Source organism: Solea solea, chromosome 9 (assembly GCF_958295425.1).
Source record: "Solea solea chromosome 9, fSolSol10.1, whole genome shotgun sequence".
Classification (NCBI taxonomy): domain Eukaryota; kingdom Metazoa; phylum Chordata; class Actinopteri; order Pleuronectiformes; family Soleidae; genus Solea; species Solea solea.
The window spans coordinates 840,724-863,347 of NC_081142.1; the positions used below are offsets into that span (position 1 = coordinate 840,724).

The 22,624-nt window shown below is 39.2% G+C and overlaps 1 protein-coding gene across 6 annotated transcripts in view; it reads right to left on the reverse strand.

Annotated features, from left to right (window-relative positions):
- Positions 1-22,624, reverse strand: part of LOC131466133 (inactive N-acetylated-alpha-linked acidic dipeptidase-like protein 2) — a 396,981-nt gene that overhangs the window by 220,407 nt on the left and 153,950 nt on the right. For all 6 annotated transcript variants that reach the window (XM_058639293.1, XM_058639292.1, XM_058639294.1 and 3 more), the window contains one exon: positions 276-455. In XM_058639293.1, the coding sequence (XP_058495276.1) occupies positions 276-444 (169 nt within the window). In that variant the 5' untranslated portion in view covers positions 445-455. The remainder of the gene's footprint in view (positions 1-275; positions 456-22,624) is intronic.

The window sequence follows — 22,624 nt, forward strand, 5'->3', positions numbered from 1 at the left end:
ATAACTGTTACTATAGTGAATGAATGGTGAAACATGACTTGAACCCATCTAACAACACAAAAATGCTATGTTTTCAGTAATGATGTGACATTCTTGTTGCTTACTAGCATCTTCTCATTTGAATGCATTATATTTATTAATAAGGTTAACTTGCACTAATTCTCTGGTATAGTGTTTCATTCTTTTGTCTGTTTTCTGGCTATTGTCTGTTTTAGACACTGGCCCCGAGCCCTTTTGGCAACATACAGACCCGCTTGACAACTGGTGACCTGTACCTGATCTCTGGCAGTCTATGTGCTGCATCTGCATGCGGTCCATGCTTGGTCCTGGCTCCTGCATCTCCTCCTTGTCCAGATCCCAGTCCAGATCCAGACCTCCAGAGCAGTGTAGAACCTGACCGACCATTGCGCCCCCTTGGGTGTCGCACACTTTTCTGTATGCCATGATGATATCACCTGAAAAGACACATTGGGACACCTGTTTAGAAAATAACACATTTCTTGTTGGACTTACTTTCATAAACAAAGCCTTGTACATGTGAACACCTGAATGGGAAAATTCCAAAAGTGGAAAATAAACATGTAATTTTGTTCTAAGATCTGAGGAGACATTCAGGAAGGATTTGGTTTTGTGTTCAGACATGTACTTTATGTCACTTAAGTCCAACAGTTCATTTTACATGCTCAGTCACCAAAATCCAAATTAACAATCCAATCAATAACTGCTCAGGTATAAAAAAAAAGAAAAGAAAAACAAAGTTGGATAAAATTGAACACATGAAACTGCAGTGAAACTTAAAGACTGCTTTGTTTATTCAAATGACTAGAGGCGACTGTGGAGAGAATCAAGGAAGTGAAGAACAAAGCCTTCTTCGAGTCTTGTCTTTGACATTACAAGAGTTGTATAGTTGTTGTGTTGTTGTGCTTAATCGCTTTAAACCCCACCTTTTTTGATTGCTCTGTCTTTTTATGTCCTTGCAAATGTCAGTGGAAGCAGAATCAATTATGATTCTGAACGGAATTTGGCAAGAATTGACATCCATTGCACTCACATGAGTCTTTGTCGTTTGCCTCCGTTTCCCTGGAGGAAGCTGTGTCGAGCTGCCTGGGAGCGAACACCAGTGACAAAAGGTTGATTTTCTATCTCTGTGATCTTTGTTCATGTTAACTGAGAAAAGTCGCCTGACAAAGGCAAAGGTACAGCTATCGTTTGTGTTGATGTGAGGATTGTTCATTCATTCATTTTCTTACAGTTTATTCTCCACATGAGTCAATCCATTCTGACATAGGGCCAAAGGTGGGGTCACCCTAGGAGAGGACGCTCCAGTCACTGAAGATCAGAACTGGAAAGACAGTGTTTCCTCACAATTAAATTAAATTGAATTGCCCACAGGGGAAATGCCTTCTCCGCATTTAACCATTCTCTACTAGAAACCTTCCTAGAATTAGGAGCAGTGGGAAGCAATGGGGGTTGGGTACCTTGCTCAGGGGCACCTCCAGCCCTTCAACCCTCCGGTTACAAGGCAAGTTCCCTTTCCACTTGGCCACGGGAGGCCCAGCTGTCCCAATTGTTCTTCAGGATCCCTTTTACAGGGAACACAGCCAAATATATGCCTCTGATACCTTTGTTCAGAAGGAATAATAGTGACTGGATGCATATAGGCCTGAACATCACCTTCTCCATATTTAAGTTTACCTTCCCCTAAACTCAAGGAGAAATTCATCGTTAAAAATGTTTGACTCTTTACCAAAAATGCAAGATAACATATTGCTGTTAACGGAAGATTTTGTGTATTTAACACTGGGTGACACAAATGACACAAACATTAAAAATGTGTTATTTGAGTCTCTAACTCCAGTTCAAATAAACTTTGTATGATGCCAAGCAAGAAATGACACCGCAAACAAAACAAAGAAATCTTATCCAGAAGAGAATGGTTGTGTAAAGTCATGATACTCAACATGAGACTACATGAACGGCCATGGTCACTATATTTTACATGGATCATGGAATAATCAATTCAATTTGATAAAGATAAATGAATGTGTTTTCCCAGTGAGTCGGGCGCGTTGGACATGTAAGAAAATCAGAATGAATAATCGACAATTATCCCGTGAAAAACTGATGACTCTGTTATCTCGAGATAACGGACTGAAAAAATAAAGTAGTGACCATGGCCTTTCTCGGCTTCCATCGCTTTTTGTGTCAGCGCAAATTCCCCATCATTTCAAAACTTTCCTGTTTTGCCATTGCCATCGTTTTTACAACCATATTTGAAGCATATATGACATACTTTGAGCCACAATGCTGGCTTTATAAATGGAGTTTTGCTAATTTCCAGTGATACTGAGTTCTGCTGAGAATAGGTCACATCATGTGTCTCAATGATTGCTGAGTTGTTTGGAACAAAGAGTGCAGATTGAGGATGAGATCGAGATATAAAGGAGAGAAGAGGGGCGGAGAGACAAACAGATGGAGACAATTAGATGAAGAGTCCTGGAGATGATGGAGGGCAGAGAGGGAAGAAAAAAGATGGAGATAATGGCAGAGACACAAATAAAACAGTAGAAACAGGAAGGCAGGGCAGTCGTGGAAGTGTGTTTTCACATGAAGGAGCGAGGGTAAAAAGCAGAGGGGAGAGGTCTGGGAGTTCCCTAACATCAATCTTCAATGCTCCACCACACTTTCATTACTTCTAGCTCAATGCAGATGAAGGATCCTCTTAGGAAAATGGAACAAAGGTTCATTTAGCTGCTGACCTCTGCTCGCAGCTACTGCAGTTTGCTGTTAGTGTGATACCTATCACAGACAGAGAGCAAACGTCTGGATACAACAGTTTCTTTCTTTTCTTTCCACAAAATAATATGGCAAAATAATTTGTTAAAGTGTTACTTGGATTCTAGAGAAACATTTTATTAAAATGATAGTTTCCCTGAAACCACAGACCTGGTTCATACCCATACGCTGCATTTCCACATGCACATAGTGTACATGGTCCATGGTTTCATTTCAGAGGGTCCAAGTCAGTCTAGTGCTCCTTGCATTCATACTTAAGCTCACATTTCATTTCAGTGATTTCTCCCTCATTTGTGTGCCCTTGTATCTTTGAGCAATGGCTTGTTCATGTGTGCGTACTAGTGAACTCCCTCATAAATCTTCAAGCAAGAATCCATAGATAGATAGATGATAGACAGACAGACAGACAGACAGACAGACAGGCCAAACGTAGCAAAAGGGGAAATAAGTGAAGTGTGCCCAATTTACCCGAATTGGGTGCTGTTTGGTTCTGTGGAAGTGTTTCTCCTGCATACATGAGAGTAACACTCTTGTCCACACGTCTCCACATCACATCAGAATGAATATTTCTCTACTTTTTGGAATGCAGCTAAAGCTTTCAGGGTGTCTTTTGATACTTGGGCCAAAAAGGATCAAACCGGCCTTTGTTGACTCTGAAATAAGCTTTGAACCACCATCATTCAGCCTTTCTGTGTGGAGTTTGCAAGTGTGTGCATGGATTTTCTCCTGTTTCCTCCCACATGTCCAAAAACATGCAGACGGTAATTGAACACTCTAAATTGTCTGTAGGTGTGAGTGTGTGAATGAAAGGTCCTCGACCTGTCCATTATCTACCTCCTTTTGCCCTATGTCAGCTGGGATTGGCACCAACAGCCCACGACCCTCAAGTGGAGGATAAAGTGAAAGACAATGCATGGATAGACTAAATTGAAAGTGTTAAGGGATTCACTGAAGCTGCAGTCATCTCAGCAGCTCCCAGGTTCTGTGGCTTAGTTATAATGGATGGAAAAAAGGGGAAACAAAAGAAAAGGATCTGTTTTGTCATGATACAACAAAATTACAAGGTCAGATGAAGGGTTGATCAGAGCTGCTGTGACTGTGTGTGCCGCCACCAAATGTCTCACCATAGGACCAAGTTTTGATGGTGGGAGGAGACTGGAGAGCCAGGGGGAGGGCCCACACAGACACGGGGAGAACATGCAAACACAGAAAGGTCCCAGGAATGGAAACCAGCACCTTCTTGCTATGAGTCGTCAGTGCTAACCACTAAGCCACCATGACGCAACATAAAGGCAATGTCAAAAACAATGGTTTCAATTGGTTTAAAAAACAACAACGGCACTCTGACCAATCAGTGGCCGGCAGTCTGACGACGTCACGCACAGTATCGGAGCCTCGCCAGAGCAGGTAGTAATAAAGTACCAGGTACCAGGTACAACCGCTAATGGAAATGCAAAATAACCGCGTTGTACCGAGGCGAGGCGTGCCGTGCTAGTGGAAAAGGAGTTTATGTCACTGAGCTCAATCTGGACCTTTGCCGACTTATAAAATATCTGCATTAAGAGCCGTAAATGCAAACTACTTCACCCCTGGAGAAGCTCAAACCAATGAGTCACCAGATGTTGAGTGACAGCTGGTATTTCAATGCCATCCACCTTCTCTATCATAAAATGTGACTCAGCCTGTAATGGCCAATGACACTCACCTCATCTACACTGCCTCATTACTGAAGGTGAGGAAACAGCACACAAGTCAGAGAAACCCAAATGCTCTTTGCTCTGACAGACTTAGTGAAATTACTGCTTTCATCACAGTGGATTTCTTTATGAGTTCAATGTTTAAACTAACATTAACCCCGTCAACTGTAAGAGTTCTTCTGGATATATAAATCACAAGGTCAACAATTGAATAAAGGCTGACGTTTCTTCACGGTGAGTGACTGCACACTTAAAGAAATGATCACGATCGGTGTCATCATCATAATCACCTTTATAATAAAGCGAATGTGCCAAAGTAATCCGCCAAAGTGATGTAAGGATTAACTGTATGAACATTATTATATCTGTATGACACTGCAGGATTAGAATATAAGCTTTAATGTGAATGTCAAGTGAGAGTAAAAGATAGTATACAAATACGTGTGACCTTTCAACATATGTGTAGTTTTCAATGTGTTTAAAAAGCTGTCGCTGTAAATGACTCAATTCCAAAAAACAACATTTAACTTCATCTTGAGTGGATCAAAGTTGACAACAGTTACTTGAACAAAGTGTTTGGAGATTGTCGGTGCAGTTAAATTAAACAGCATCATTTTTGAATTGAATTATATTTACAATTTACTTTTCTGACAGCAGAGAATCCAAATTCTCTCATGCTAAGTCCCTGGGGTGAATTCTAAAAGAAGGTATTTGTTAATCTCCTGCTGGCTGCTGTTCCACTGCCTCCTTGTCATATCCACTCAAACATGGTTGACTGTTGATGTCTGTGACCGTAACACCACCATCATTTTGAACTCACCCCTCCCCATCCTTTCAATAAATCATGTGTCGAGAGGGCGACTTGTGCCTGTCATATCTTGGCTGGATAGGTCACTGAATTTTTAAGGTGCTTACTGCGTCTTTTTGTGGTTTTGGAGATAAAAATAGAAATTTGCTCTTTGAGCTCGCAGCTCCATTTCAAAATGACACCATGTGACACTGATGGTTGTACTTGTGTGCGCCTTTTCGGAATTTTCCCAAGGTGACAGTGACACCGTCTCAGAGCAGCTGTGACACATAATAATAATTAAAAATGTGTTAAAAGTCATTTTGAAATACAAGAGCTGCAGCAGCAGCAGCAGCTGTGGTGGCTGTCGAGCTGTTTACAGTAAGACCAATGCTTTTTTTATTGGTAGGCATCCAAGAAACCAAGAAAATGGTGATATATATGCAGGATGCTGAGATTATCATAGAATTATTTCTCAATAAGGAACAAAGCAAACATATCCTGGTTACCCCAGCTATCACCATAGAAGTATAGTCTGAGAAAGGTCATTATTAAGAAAGAGTTGTATTCAATAGTATGTCAATTGTTCATGTGTTATAACAATTTCACTTCTGTATTTATTGGGGTGAAGCCATTGGCAACAATTTGGGCTCAACATGGAAAAAACAAAGGCAGTGATGTTAAATGGTCTTGTTTTTTTCGGGCAGTAGAATTTACATATAGTTTACATACTTATCTTGACATCTAGTCATATATGCACACCACACCCACTCCTCCTTATTCAGCATGTATCTTTGTATACTACATCTTTGTTTTTACATGCCTATATACGTCTAAATCAGAAAAATATAAAGATTCTGCACACAGGAAAATTATTTTACACTTACAGTAAAAAACAACAACATTTTTTTTTAACTTTGAGGGACTGAAAAAAATGATTTTAGCTCTACAAGTTGTTTATTCTCTATACGGTCGCTGACCGGGGTCAATTTACTGCAGTTGGTCGCAGTAAACTTGTACACTGCTGGCTTCTGAATTTAAAGGTGTCTGTATGGAACGTCATCAACTCTGAGTTTAGCTTAACCTGGAAACACTTTACAGTCAAGTGTACTGGAGGCATAACATGTTTGTTATGTATGTTCTTGAATGAGTGTGAAGGGATGAATGGTAAAACTGGAGTGTAAAGCAGCTTTGAGTGGTCATCAAGATTGAAAACCTTCTGATTTTAGTTGAGTAGCAAGTACCAAAGATAGTTAGGGGTATTGTATTGGAGTAAAAGTACACAATTTATTTAGGAAACATAGTGGATTAAGAGTAAAATTTGCTAGAAATATTAATCACAAAGTTATGTACTGATTTATACTGAACAATGTTATTCATTGTGGTTTGAATGTGTGAATATCTTTCACTCTTTCTGACTGTACTTTAGTTTCACAGTTATATTTGCTTACCCAGCTGTCCAGCTTGTTGGTGGGAATGATAAACCCACATTTATACTTCACCCGTGTCATGTCTGGGGCTCTGAAAACACTGGTTTACACCTAGAAAAATAGTGGTTTAGGGCTTTAGTGACACTTTAATTCCCTTTTTGCTTTAGCAGATTCACTCAGGTGTACTCGCTAATTTAGTGTGAAAGTAAACATAAAAATAAATCAGGTATTTTTTTATTTTTTTGTTAAATCTTGTAGCTTCAAACATACTCATGTGCTGTGTCTGCTCTATCTTTTATAAGTCATTAAACCATATTTACCTCTCATTCATAAATAAGTGTGGTGCTGCAGCCATGGAGCTCAGAGAGACAGAGAAGCTGAGAGGGGGAATATTTCCCCAAACACTCCACCTCTCCCTCACCAATCATTTCATCTGACAGGACCTTGTCAGCTGCCGTTGTTACAGAACATGAAGTGAGCTGTCAATCATTGATCTGGCCTCCTTACCCTCAGAGGAAGGGGTGGCTGAGGGAAATTATTCATAATCCCAAGTAAATTATACATTAAAACAACCGCGACGTTACTGTCTTTTGTATATAAGGTCATATCTGTGAATAATACATGTGCGGATTACATACAGTAATAAGCACAGCTACCACTCTCCCCATCCCCAACACATGATGAGTTGGAAAAGATAGATATTAAAATAAATTGTAAGAACAACGGGGAAGCAAAAGCAAAAGCAAAAACTCTGGTATAATGAAATGGAGTGTCTCCATGGAGACTCGTGGTGATCGGCAGCCAATGAGGTGCAAGCAGAGCTACGGAGCTTCATCCCATGTTTGGAAGTGTGAGAGTTGAACCGATTTACTGGCCACATTAATAAAAATGTATTTTCACTGTGTAAACAGGAGTGAGAAGTTTTTTTGCTCGTGTTTTTTCACACAGTGTGACCTCTTTACCCATTAATCACTCCTGTTTTACTCTCCTGTACTGCCGATGGCAGGTTTTTTTCAGTGAAATAACAAATGGGTGCCATGCCCCTATATACTGCATACATATTTTATTTATTAGTGTGTCTTGTGTTATTTTTTAGTTTTCAGAGGAAGCACTGAGAATACATTCATGGTCTTGATCAGGAGTCTGTAATCCATTCATCTCTACTGACCTGTCGATGTTTGGGACTTTCCCTATAGAGCAGGAAAATCATATATGCGTGATTAACGTTCACAGATGTTTTGTAAGCACCTTCCTCTCTCTTGAATGAGCTGTAGTAGATGTTACTTCCAGGGATGGAGCTATAGCTGCTTTGGGCTAACTCTGTTTCTCCTGCAGACAGACAGGACACTTATAATTATAATTCATTTATAATGACCCACAGATAAAGAACAATACACATGTGCTTTACATGTTTAATACACCAGAGTTTTTCTCTTGTTGCTTCTCTCGATGCTTCACACAGTAGATCTTGGGCTCATAAAGGTTGGACTTGATCAGCCACTTTATTTGATACACCTGTTCAAACGCTTTTATTGCAAATGTCTAATGAACCAATCACATGGCAGCAACTCGACAAATCGCCACAGTCACGACATCATGCTGAAGCTCAAACCGAGCATCATAATGAGGTGTAAAGGTGATTTTATTGCTGTAGTTAAATAGAATTTGAGAAGCGTGATTTTTCTGTGACACGCTGGCTAACTTAAGATAAGATGGACTTTCATTGGCAGACAGAGCTGCTGTATCTGGCTGCTGCACTCTTGCCTCTGTCTCTGCTTCAGTGGTGTACATCTCTCCGGCTGTTGTCAAGACTCCCGGAGCAAACAGGAGGGTTTATCAGTTAGTGACAGACAGGTACACCATTTAGTCCAAATGATACGACTCGTCCCGTTTCCTCTGAGTGTTAGTCTTTTGTTCTCTATATAACGAAAAAAGAAACTGCAGATAAATGATAGACCAACGCTTTAAACCAATACCTGATATCACACATTATATAATATTTTCCTCCACAGCAGTAGAACATTTCAGTGGTCTGTGAAAAAATAAAATTGTGCAATGATCATTAGATCATCTTCAAAATGTTTCTAGAATGTGACCTTTTGAAAACTGAATAATATTTCTTATTAAAAGATTATGATATAACAAGCCAGATTCAGACCACGACTATTCAATTCAATTCAATTCAATTCTCCTATCCAGTACAACAGGCAAAGAAAAACGATAAATACAACACGTAAAAGATTCCAAAAGCACCAAACAATCCCAATAATACAGTATATAAAAAAAGGTATATTAATATAAATCTATTGACACTGTGGTACATGTCACCACCAGGCGACTGCAGCTGCTAAAGTAATGACTGAGCTCCAATGACAGCCATTTGCTTCATTTAAAGTCTGTCTGTCATGTCTCTCTCCGCTGTCTGCACAGAGGCAGAATCAACATGCAGCTTATTGGGATCCATTTAACTGCACAGCCCAAGGAAGAGTCTGTTCATTTTAGCATAAAATATAAAGCTGGGATCCATCCATAACCACAGCATCGACATCTGCCTGGTGCTGCGATGCTGCGAGAGTGTGTTACAGGCTGCAGGGCCATCACGGAAAAACCTTTATTTTTATAGTGTTCATGAATTAAAGATGCCTTCCCCTGGGGGGGTTAGGGGAAAGGAGAAGGTTTATGGATCAACCCCACCATGCACACACACACACACACACACACACACACACACACACACACACACACACACACACACACACACACACACACACACACACACACACACACACACACACACACACACACACACACACACACACACACACACACACACACACACACACCCCTTCTCTCTTTCCTCCCTCTCTCCATTCTGCATTCAATCTCCTGAATACCACAGGCCATGTCTCAGGATGTTAGACATATAAAACAATAACAGAAAAACATTCTTATCTAGCTGTGTTTTTTTTTTTCTTCTGGTAGTTCGTTCTTTCTCTTAATACCAGTTTTCTACCAGGTGTAGTCCATTAAAACTACATTACCCACAAGTCAACAGGTTATCCTCTATATTATGGCTAAAGGTCAGGCTTTCCTTTTCCTGAAAGTAGTCACAGCCTTGATATTTCCATCATAACCGGTGTGTATCTCCCTGTAGCTCCATCTCAAAGGCATTTCAGGTTCTTTCAAACGATAGTACTGCGCTGACTGAACATCTGAACATCTGAACATTACTGCGGGATGATAATCTGCTTGTTTACTGACACTAACCTGTCAGCAAATAAAGTGATGTTTGAAAGGAGTATGACACAATACATACAGTATATATGTAAATACAAGGAAAGGAAACAGACATTGAAATAAATGACGTCCATGTGACTCACTGACTCAGTCGCGTCTGCCTCTGAAAATGTCCATAGTCATTTACTTTTAAATAGTCTAAATTAGGGCTGCAATTCATCACTTATTAATCTAATAATGACTAAATGAATCGTCAATTATTTTAATCATCCAATACACGGTTTGAGTGTTTTATTTTTTCAATAATTAAAACAAGCATTCTGATATTTCAGCTTCTAAAATATTGACATTTTCTAGTTTCTTTGCTCCAGGTAACAAATGAATAATTAAAACTGAACATTTTGGTTTGTGGATTCACAAACGTCATCATTTCCAGGTTTGGTAAACACTGATCAACATTTTTTAAACATTTTCTGACAATTTCTGGCCCAAACAAGTACTCGATTCATTGAGAAAATAATGGACAGATTTATCGATTATGAAAATAATCGTTAGTTGTATTCCAAGTCAAAGTAGGAGTGATTCCTGAGCGTAGGTAGTGACATCCTTAACAATCGTCTACATATGCAACTTTGAACAGAACTGAGCTTGAACTTTGGCAGAATAACATTAGCAAAGATGTGGCTGCTATGATATTAACATATTTTATTGCTTCCAGAATCATTAAATAGGAACATGCCAGGCTGACATTGGAATGATGAAATGTGATGATGCAAAAACATGACAAACTGTGCAGAATTTCCCCAGAAGCATCATGTAATTTACTGCTTTATTAGCGATGCTGATAAAGGGCCTCAAAATCTAATGTTGCTGATCAGGACTCACAACTAATGGTTCGGCAAAAATGTCACAATAAAAGCCTTGTTGGGGAAAAAAGAGAGTGGAATGGATTCAGATACATGACGTGTAATGTTTATGACAAATGTGACATATATAAACATTGAGAATGTGGTGTTTGTGGTCATTTTTACGATCTGTCCGACAGTGAAATCTGTGTGACCTACAATAAAAAAGAGGAAAGGGGTCTATTATTAAATTATTATTAAAAACACCTCCACGGCTCACTTGTCTCAGTGTAACTGCTCTAATCAGCTGAGACACAGATGTGTGTCTGAAATAAATAAATACAAGACGGCTTACGAGACAAACTGAAGGTTACTTGAAGGTCAGTCCATACACTGCTTTAATTAGTGCTATGGTGTGAAGTGCTGAAATTAGTGAATGATTAATGAATACATTACATGTAGGTTACAACATGGAGTATATGAGCTCATGTTTCCATCAGACAATGATTCAGTCCGAGTACAGCGTGTCTTCCTCCTGAGACTCTGTAGTTGACAATGACAAGTTTCCTAAGGCCCAGTATCCACTGATTACAAACCTCTGTGTGTGTGTGTGTGTGTGTGTGTGTGTGTGTGTGTGTCTGTGTCCACAGTTTTTTTTCTCTCTTTTCACGACAACCCCCCCCCCCACACACACACACACACACACACACACCCCCCCCCCCCCTCCGTTGCCAATCCTTTTATCTGACAACAGCATCATGCATGGCTGAGGGGAGCTTTACACCAACATGCACATTCACGGTAGTAAACACCTCAATCTCTCCATCCCTCCGGCCCCAGAACACCTCTCCTGTTTGATCTCTCCCATCCGGCCCCTCCCCTCTTTTTCCTCCCGGTCTCCACAAAATGAAATGCAAATAGTGCAGCATAACCTGGGGCGTCATTTATCTAAATTAGATCCCCACGGGAAGCCTGTATGCTAGCACAGTTAGCGTCATTAGTTTCATTAGCCTGTGTCACAGCATTAATTACACATCAAGCCAATCAGTTAACGAGGGCTGTGGGTTCACATCCACTCTGGACTGTCAGTGAGTGGGAGAGAAAAAGAAGATGAGCCTTTGTCAATGATTGTGTCAGAAGAAAACAAAACGGTCTTTTCACTTCTAGTGTCATGTGACACTTGAAAAGAAAAGAAAAGAAACAAAACAAAAGATCTAATTTAATCTATTTGTGTCAGTAATAATCACTTAATTTAATAAACTTTTGTTCCATTATCCTCAAGACAATAGGTTGCCATTTGATGTCATTATACATGACGGTATAAGAATTCAAAGGAAGAAACCAAACACATAAAAAGCATTAATTAAGTGACTAAAGAACACATTTTAATGTTAATTTTGTACTAAAGTGGAACCTGTAAATATTGTGTCATGCTGTGAGTCTTCTACCACAGTCACACTGTCGTTGTTGCTACAAAAGCCAGTTACAGATAATTGTTTGCTCCCATTTCACAAGTTTTAATGAAGTTATTTATAAAAAAAAAAAAAAAAAAAAGAAACAGTGGCGGTGGCGTGTTCAGACATTTCTCGGGGCAGGTGCTAAATTGAAAAAAATTATTATCAAAATTATTTGCAGTATTTTCATAGTATCTGAAATAAATATTAGCTCACTGCATGAGACACTTTTCTAAACGTATATAACCACCATTTGTATTTGGATCATTAATCATTAAATGTTTAACATTTAAATAAAAGTATTTTGAACAAAATAAACAAATGTAGTTGTAGTTTGTTTCTGTTGCAAAGTTTCCATATGCTATTGGTTATTCTTGCCTTTGATTTATATTTTTCTCTGTTTATCTGTCTGAATAATAAATCCATTCATCCATTAATTCATTCATTCATTCCAGTGAAACTTTCCATCCTGAGCTCGTGAAGGCCTGGAAAGTGACCTCAGTGAGTTGTAGTGCAGGTGACACAGCCAGGTGAGATGTTGCCTGACATAAAGTCATAAACCCAGAAAACGTTGTACTGTCACTTATGGAGCAGTGTCTTTTCTAAAACCTGCAAACAGTGCTGACATTAGCCTCCAACCATAACCGATCACTGCAGTCTTAGGACGCCTGCCAAGGTGAGGTAGATTATCAATTTCCCAGGTTATTTTTGCCTCCAGTGAAGCTGCAGGTGAAACGTTCACAACCTCACTTTTCCTTCCCGAGTCAAGGCTGGAAAGTTGATTTTTTTTCCCCACCTTCTCTTTTGCAGAATGTTACATAACAATGAAGTTGAATGTTCACCTTTTGGACACTGAATGTCACCATGTTATTAGTGTCTCGCAGTTGACATTTGTTTGGAAATGTCTCTGAGGCTTAACACATTCAAGGTGCAGTGAGTCATGTTGTGGAATAACTGTTGATATTTATCTCAGCAGTGAAACAAATCAAACCAGCCTTTCACACATGTATGCATGGACTGTATGTTATCCCACGAATGAGAGTTCCTCCTCCAGAATGAGACAGAGAAACCATTCTATTGTTTTCGATGTCAGTTATTAACAAGTTTTGCAACTGGCTCATAAATCTCTAATGAGCGTAACATCAGGTCACAAAGCTCCAAGTTAAGCTGTGTTCACAGTACAGTTACAGTTTGGAATGGTAAAGCCGTGGGTCAGGCTTGAGTTTTGACTGAGATTCAAGATTCAAGATTCAAACAGTTTTTATTGTCATTATGAGGACATAATGACATTTTTGCAGAGACTCCCGGCTTGAGGTACACAATAAAATAGCAAAAATAACGAAGGACTTAACACTTAAATAAGACCCAACAAAAGACTTGACATTTAAATAAGACACAACAAGAGACTTAACACTTAAGTAGCTCCACCATGAACTTACGTACCATTTTAGTCTAGTACCCCAAGTGCAAGATGCCAACAAATGGAACGTAGGGTCTGGTTATATTTGTACTATTCCAAATGGAAACGCAAAACAAAATATGTACCATATTGTACCAACGTTTGGTAACAGATTTCAGACGCAGGCAGGCAGCTCCTGAAATCATGACATTGGACGTTTTCAACATGACATGCTCAAATGGCAAAGACCTAAAAACAACAACAACTCCAGCTAGCATGTGGGTAATGTTAAGATAGTGCAAGTAACATATATCGATCCAGTAGCCAAGGTCATGCAATCCCATAATACAACAATCGGTACCAAACAACGCCCTTTTGCCAGGTATCCATAAATTGATATATTTTACTTTTTTTCCAGCTCTATTCATAACAAGTGAGGATTGTAAGTCACTGATGTGTCCAGGATGCCAAAACAGTCAGGGACAAAACCGGATTTTACCGGATCACCAAAGATCTCGGGAGACAGCAGAGGTGGATCACTGCTATAAAATGCACTCAAAGCGTAAAGCATAGAAGACAGACCGATGGGAATCCACAGGCAACAGATTCTGATATCAGGTAAAGAATCCAACGCTTATAAACTTTAATATCCTGCTTATTCTACATAATAATGACCTCAGCCATTTTTGAAAACATCAGCTCACAAGTTTTCAGAAATATTCATGATTGCTACACAATTGAGGCGTCCAAATGACCCCATCCAATAAAAACACAATTCAATTTAAATGCACACCACCAGTGATGCAGAGAGAAAAAAGGAGGTGCAGTACAACTTGCAACGTTTCCTTTTTCATTTCTCAGTCAATTTCATGACCACAGGTGGTTTTGGGGAATGGACATATATATACACATGGCAATCTACCTGGTGCAAAATCATAGAGTGTGATAGCTCACCACCCACCCTTTAAACTGCTTTTAGATTTTCACAAAGTATCTGCAGGAATTCAGAGAGACAGATGTGGTTGTTTTGCTCACCCACCGTGTGAATCATGTATGATGAACCTCCCCTTTGCCAAAAGTCACACCCTCTCCCCAGCCAGCCAGTCTACACAAAAACACAATTAGCTCTAAAAATAGCTTGTATCACGCTGCTCAACGGCTACTGCACATCACTCATTATCGCTTGTTACCGTCACAACACACAAACACAGTGTCACCTTCCCTCGCCCTTTAAATGCAGTGAGGTGTGTTAACAGTAGCGTGTCCTATGTTGCCATAAATAAATAGAATATAAGATTATCAGACCATGCACAAGACTGTTAAATGAGTTACTATGTGTGTTTGAATGCAGACACATTTAATTAAATACACACTAATTAACAGTAACCTTATTTTTTTGCAAGTGCAAGAAACACATTAAAAAAGAAAATGGTTGATGGACGCTTCAATAAAAAACCAAAAAGCCAATCTCAGATGACATAGGGCAATAGGCGGGTTTCACCATGGACAGATCGCCAGTCCATCTACACTACACCAACCGTGTGGCCCCCAAAACACTTGGTGAGGTTGTGATTCTGGAACACATGCAGGAACATCATTGACTCTCTGGCCTCGTGAGCTGAGCCCTTACCACACAACAAACCACTCAATAACCATAGATACAACATAATCAACATACTCACAGCTTACACTTCTTTACATCTATCCTGAAACTGTCATTTTCTATTTGCCGTCAGCCTCCAGCCTTGGTCTTCCACCCAATCCACATAACACCAAATCCTTCACAGACCCGGTTACATCGGCGATTCTGCATCAGTGTTTTGGAAATTACACAGTGGAGCTTTAATCTTGAAATGTAACAATTGCTTCATCCAAGTGAGACTTTATGGATTAACATTGTTCTACTATTTATTATGAGGTTCCCTCTATATAAGTATATACATGTGTATTTTACCTACAGCTGGACTAATAAACTAATAACATGTGTACGTACAGTACGTGTAGCATCAGAAGCCAACAAGTCATTTTGCTGTTCAGACTGTGGGTCTAATTACATTTAGCCATGCTGAGGAACCACTTGGCTGAGAGCGAGGTCACGCTGTGTCCCTGACACATGCACACGCTGCATGTACACTGGCCTCCTCACACTATGAGATGCAAACTGCTCCGTGTGCCATGATGCAGGAAGCAGCAATGCACACACACTTGTGGCAAAACAAGCTTTTTTTTTCCCTCAGCTTTTTGTGGGACACAATTATTGTACATCCCACATCACAACTGTGGTCCAAACCCACCTGGCACGCTTCAGGCTGTGTGTGTGTGCGTGTGTGTGTGCGTGTGTGTGTGTGTGTGTACCTGGCAGAGCTCTCCGCCAGCCTCAGTGAGCAGATGGTCCTCCAGCAGGTAATAATGACCCAAGACAAACTCTTAAATTGATTATGCCTTAGTAAGGGCAGAGAGACAGAGTATCCCTGATACTGAGACAGACAGAGAGACGAGAGACAGTCACAGAGCTGCAGAGGGAAAGCCCTGCATTTAAAACCTTTATTTCTATTTTATTGAATTACTTGAATGTCTCAGACTAAATTCCTATAATTTTTTACATGTCAGTGTTTAAATTGCCTGCAATGCTTTTGGCTGAAAGTAAAAATAAAAGAACATGTTTTTGTAAAATTAATTCTGTCAATTTTGTCACTAACCACTATCTCCAGGGTGAGATTTTTACCCAAAACACTTGAAAATACTGTATATAAAATATGGCACAATTGTGATTATGTCATATACAAAACGTAGTGTAATGTTTGTGTCACAGGGTTGGAGAGAGACAGTGCGTAAAAAAATACATACTTTCAATAGTTTCTGCTCTTTCGTTATTGTTTTTTCTATGTGATCATTTTTTTTATTTCATTGTTGAAATCTACATCACGTTTGACAAATCCATTATTATCAAACCTATTATGTTAACTTGACTTTATGCCAATAGAGCTTTGGGAAATTGAAAAGAACGGTAAATATCTAGGACCAAAGCTCACATTCACAGAAAAGTTTGGTGCAACTAACTGGTATTGAATATATACTTTTGAATTATTTACTTCTTCCTATTGATAAAACAATGTACTAACTACATTACGATGAGGCCAGAAACACAAACAGCTGTAAACAAACTGTGTGTTTGTCCAGTTGATCAAACCAGCTCATCTGTCCTGACGGTGTCTGCTTCATCAGAAGATTGTGTTTTTTATCATGCTGTGTTTCACTGACGCTTTAGTCTGTCAGATCTCTAGAAACTCACCAGAAAGTTCTGCAGATATGGTACAAACTTTCCCTCAGACTAAAGGGTGAGTTTGATGGTATAAGGTCTTACTTACTGGCACCCTACTAGGAATGAGTTATCTTAAGAAGGCCTCAAGAATATGGCCAAAGAAATGATTTCTCAGTATTTTTTGGCAGGATAGTTGACATATCCTAGTATAAAAAACTTTGACTTAATTCAAAAATAAAAGATGACATTCTTAGATGTTGCGGCTCAAACGTCACTGTGACCTTCCAACAGTTTGATCTTGTGAAAGCAATGACTCAGAAATATCTTGAGAGAAATTATTCACATTTGTTACAAATGTTCATTTAGACTCAGCGATAAATTAATGAGAATTTGATGCCGAGCTGTCAAAGACCAAGGTCACAGCGGCCTCATGAATCCCTCATGAATGCCTTCAAATTTAAAAACAAATGTTCCGTTGGACTCAAAGATGACACTGCTATTGAAATTGAATTAATAATTAAGTATTTGGTGAAATGAAATGAAAAACAACTCAAGGGAAATTAATTTGGTAAAACCATTCATTTGGATTCAGAGATGAAATGATTGGATTTTGGTGTGCAACACTGTGACGTTGTTGTGAATGCATTTTAGGAACCCCTTCAGGTAATCATTTAAAATTTGGCACAAATGTTCACTTAGACTCGAGTATTGAATCTTGAGATGTGGATTAGTCTTAGGTCAAAAGTCACATCAATCATGGCGGCGTGAAACCGTCAATAATCGCACCTTAAACAACACAGTATGTGTCTGTGGAGGCAAACGCCTGCTGAAAGTCATGTTTCCGTGTTTAACTTGACAAGTGCTGAAAGGACCAGCAACCAATTCTCCTATATCTCTGCATTTCAGTCAAACAAACTTGCATAACAACTGTATTGGTGACAGGATGAGAACTTATTTATCTGATTTTTTGTAATGAATTTTCAAACATTTTTGAAAAATATCCTTGACAGTTGGATTGAAAAAAACAAAAAGAAATGCAGACAGAGTTTGACAGAGAAGGAGAGGGGAAATGAAGTAATCACAGAGCTGACAGACAGAGAAAGAGAGAGAGAACATCACATTCTCAGTCAACCCTGAGGCAATGGGTAATTTAGATATGAACACTTTCCCTCAAGTGTTTGGAACAGAAATGAGGCAGAAACACTCTCACACACACAGGTTTGCACAGCTACAGTATTTGCCTTCAGGACTCTGCATTGACTTACATTCATTTGGACAGCTTTCAAAACCAAACAAACAAAATCCAAAACATTATCATTAATCTTAACCAAAACCAGTCAGAACCTTAACCTCACTGACCACAATTCAAATCTTAGCATTAAGAACTTAACAGTTAACAGTTCTTAACCAGAAATGAAGTTCTGCCTCATTAGGACCAGGTTTTGGTCTCCATGAGGACTACTGGTCCTTGCACGGTCATGTGTTGATGCCAGAAAAGGTCCTCAAAAGGTAACAAATACAAAAACACACACATGGCTGGGTGCCCTTCCTGCAGGGCCTATTAGTTGCCACTGGCAAATGTGTGCAGTGCCTGGGCTGAGTGGTTATGTCGCAGCCAACGGCTTCATAAAGAGGACCCGAGATGACGCTTCCTGACATAGACACAACATTAGAAACCAGGACTGACTGTTGTCCAAATGTGGGTTTCATTTTTGTCTTGATGCACTAATGAATGGACATGTTGTTGTCAAAACAGAAGATCACACACACACCAAGTGTCTAACTCGCGTTGATACATTTAGTGCATTATGTCACATTCATTTACCAATGACTGTGTCGAGTCTCACTCTGACCAACAATCTCTTTGTTTGCTTTTATGAACGCTGTTCAGAAAGAACAGGAGTAAAGATAATCATGGGTGGAGTGGCTCAGTGGTTAAGACCCTACCCTGTGTGCGAAAGACATCATGGTCGCAAGTTCGATTCCACCCCTAGCTGATTGTACTCAATTCCATTGTAAGTCGCTTTGGATAAAAGCGTCTGCTAAATGACATGTAATAATAATGTAATAATGTAATAACTGATCTTAAACTCTGAGACATAAACATGGAGGGCCTTTCTATGCTCTCCCTGTGTGTGAGTGGGTTCCTCCAGGTTCTCCGGGTTCTTCCCACATGTCCAAAAAACACAAGCTCACACTCCCTGATATAACTACACAACATAATGCAAAAATGCCAGGGACAAGTAGATGACAAATGAATTGTATTCTCCCACATCACTGCACAGTCTCTCTCACACACACACACACACACACACTATCAGGGGCATTTTATGTCACCACACTATATTAAAACGCTTTAACCGCGTCGCCTACGCTGCATAAAGACTGAAAAACAAGCGTGTGATACACGTGTGTACAGACACGCGTATTGTGAGTACACCACGTAATGAAGGGTGATAAGTGTCACGCCACGTGTGAACGCAGGGGTCGCCTGTGTGCATGCTCGTCTCAATGTACAAATAATTATTTATTTTATTTAATATTATTAATTATTTATTTTTATTAAAATAAAAGTATTTATTTTAAATAATTATTTAATTAATTAATTATTAATTAATTATTTTTATTATTTATTTATTTACGGAATCATTTCAGCTACTTACAAATATAAATATCCTGACAGCTCTGATGGGGCTTGGGATTCATCTGTAAGTTCTGCTTTTCTTCTCAACAATCCCATATGAAACTGAGACTCTGTGTAGATAGAAAATTAATCACTGTCAGGTCCTGATGATCCAGTGGATCCAGTGGACCTCGTGCGAACAGCCTGTTCGTCAGTTTGGCGCCTGAGCAATGGTACAGTCCCTGATAGACCTCAACATCCTGGTATAGGTGTGACACGACATAAGCGTTAACGCCTGTGTCACTATTGTACTAAAGCCAACGCTTCAGACGCCTTAACGTGTCACGTGTCACGTGTCACATCGCATGTGTATCGCACGCGTGTTTTTCAGTCATTACATATACAGGCTAATAAATCAATGTGTGTGACATTTTTAAACACTTTTAAAACATTTTTAAAAAGATCTGACATCAGCAACAGAATATACACATGCACACACCTCTATATTCCATAAGGTTAAGATGGCTGGTATCTGCACTCAGAATTCATTTCTGAGGCATTTGTATTATTAAGTTTAAAATGACAGGACTTTAATTCATACTGACGCTGTTTCTAAGAACCTGGTATGAACAAGTGTGATCACATGCTTACAGCTGCTACAGGTGTGAGTGTGTGAATGTGTCCTCACATGTGATCACAAGAAAGTACAACTCAGAGGGGCTTTGATTCTGTACGTGACCTCATTTCGGAACACGCATGAATGCAAAGCTGAGATCGTTGGATCTGCTGCAGTTTCAGGTTTTTTATCAGTGCATGCTCATACTGATCGTGATGTGATTATTTTGTAACCGTTTCACAGCAGCACGGGCAGACTAAACCCAACCCTTTAAAATGAAGTGGCTAAGATGTGGTAATTGAGGAAATAGACGCCTTTGATGCGACAAATGAACGTTCCATTTGTCAGCGAGAGTCTGTGAAGCTGAGAATCCAGGTCCACAAAAATCTCTCTGTGGGAAGATTAAAGAGACACTTTCAGTTTGTTTATTTGTTTTTGTTGTCTTCATAATTATAGAATTATTTCATTCTGTTCCTCAATGTCGTGCTTTGATGGATGCTTATTCATTGACAGGTTGTCAATATTCATTAAATTGATGTTTCCTTCACAAGAGCTACTCTTTGTCATTGCCTAGCAACAGCATTCTCAAGACTTGATCCTTTGAACACCAAGCATGCCATACTGCAAATACAATAAGAATTCACTGTTGGACAGACTTTTCCAAAAGGAAACCAGAGTTTGTAAACCACTCACTCTCCCACACCAAAGTCCATAGAGAAAATCATCTGTGATTTTATATCCCAGCACACAGGAGTTGCCTCCATCACTAAGTTCAAATGTGTTATTTTGTGACTTCTATGTTTTAAATCCTTTGTTCAGATTCACCTCAGTGACACAAAGTGACCACACGAGGCAGCAGTAGACCAGCAGCTCCTGTGTCCCTGCGAGTTATAATCACGGATTCTCTCCATGGACTTTGATGTGGGAGAGTGAGTGGTTTACAAACTGCAGTTTCCTGTTGAAAGTCTGTTTAACACTTGAATATATTCTTAAGATGCTGTAGATAGACTTTTGTGAAGTTGCTAAAATGAGTTATTATGAAGCCAAAACTTACTTCTAGTCTCTTCTGATCTCTTTGTTCTCGTTCCCTGTGTCCCTGTGTTGCTCACACACAAAACAAACAGGTTTGAATAAAGGTCAGGGGTCAGATCAGAATCTGAATCAAATCAGATCTAAATAATAAGTGGTCACAAGAAACAGCACATCCAACACATTTTAATTCAAGGTTGTGAACAGCTGTAATTAGAGTTGTCCACATGTGATCAGATCTCTCGAGACGGATGTTGATACCCGGTCTGAATGGGATCTAAGTCTTGACTGGGAAAAAGATTATTCTGTATCCAAACCACTGCAGAGATGAGCATTCCCCTAGTGTCTACAGAAGGTACAGGGTGTAAAACTGTCCCTCACCTCACCTTTCTCTACCAAACATTGTAGCCTTCAGTTTCACTAAAACTCAAAAGATGTTGAGCTGGTCCACTGTGGGCTAAGATAAGATAAGAGAAGATATGAATGTGAATATTATGAAAGTCCAATATAGAAAGATATTAGACTATAAAATCAAGATGTGATTAAAGTGAGGACTCTCAGCTCGCTGCAAACAAGCAACAAGTGAAGGCTGAAGGCCGCAATAAAGGCCTGGCAAAGCATATCCACAGTGATGTCCATGGGTTCCAAACCTCCGGAAGTATGAAAACAAGCCTTTTATTTATCATGGTTTGAGTTTGTCCTATTTATTAATATTTAATTTTGAGCTCCTGAATATGGACAACAATAAAAAGAAGGTTAATGCTCAAAGGTTAATGTAAATTAGGATTGCAACGGTTATTCGATCAATCGATTACTAAATGAATCATCAAATATTTTGCTATTCAATTAATCGGTTTCAGTGTTTTTTTTTTCAATAATTAAAACAAGCTTTCTAATTTTTTAGCTTCTTAAATGTGAATATTTTCAGGTTTCTTTGCTCCAATTGACAAATAAATCATTCAAACTGAATAATTTTGGATTGTGGAAAAAATGAGACAAGAATAGAATATCATCATTTCCAGGTTTGGGAAACGAAGATCAACATTTTTCAACATATTCTGACATTTGACGGACCAAACAAGTACTCGATCAATCGAGAAAATAATCCACAGATTTATAAATTAGTTGCAGCTGTAATTCAAATGCAAATCTGAGATAATAATCCCACGCACACCTTATTCACATGCCGATTCTCTTTCATTATAAATTCATTGTGGTGATGTCTTTGTCCAAATTTGACCCTAAATTTAAATATAAATGTTTTTTTTTATTATTTTATCTTTAATTTCTGCTAAATGAAATACATTTTGCAAACTGGAGCTTTAAGACACAACAAAACACGGCTTTGAGGAACAGTAACCACTTGAGGATAACATGTATAATCATTATAATCCCCCCTCCCGAAGTCGCAGCTGAGTTGAGGCTGTAGATCAGTGTTTTGTCCAAAAA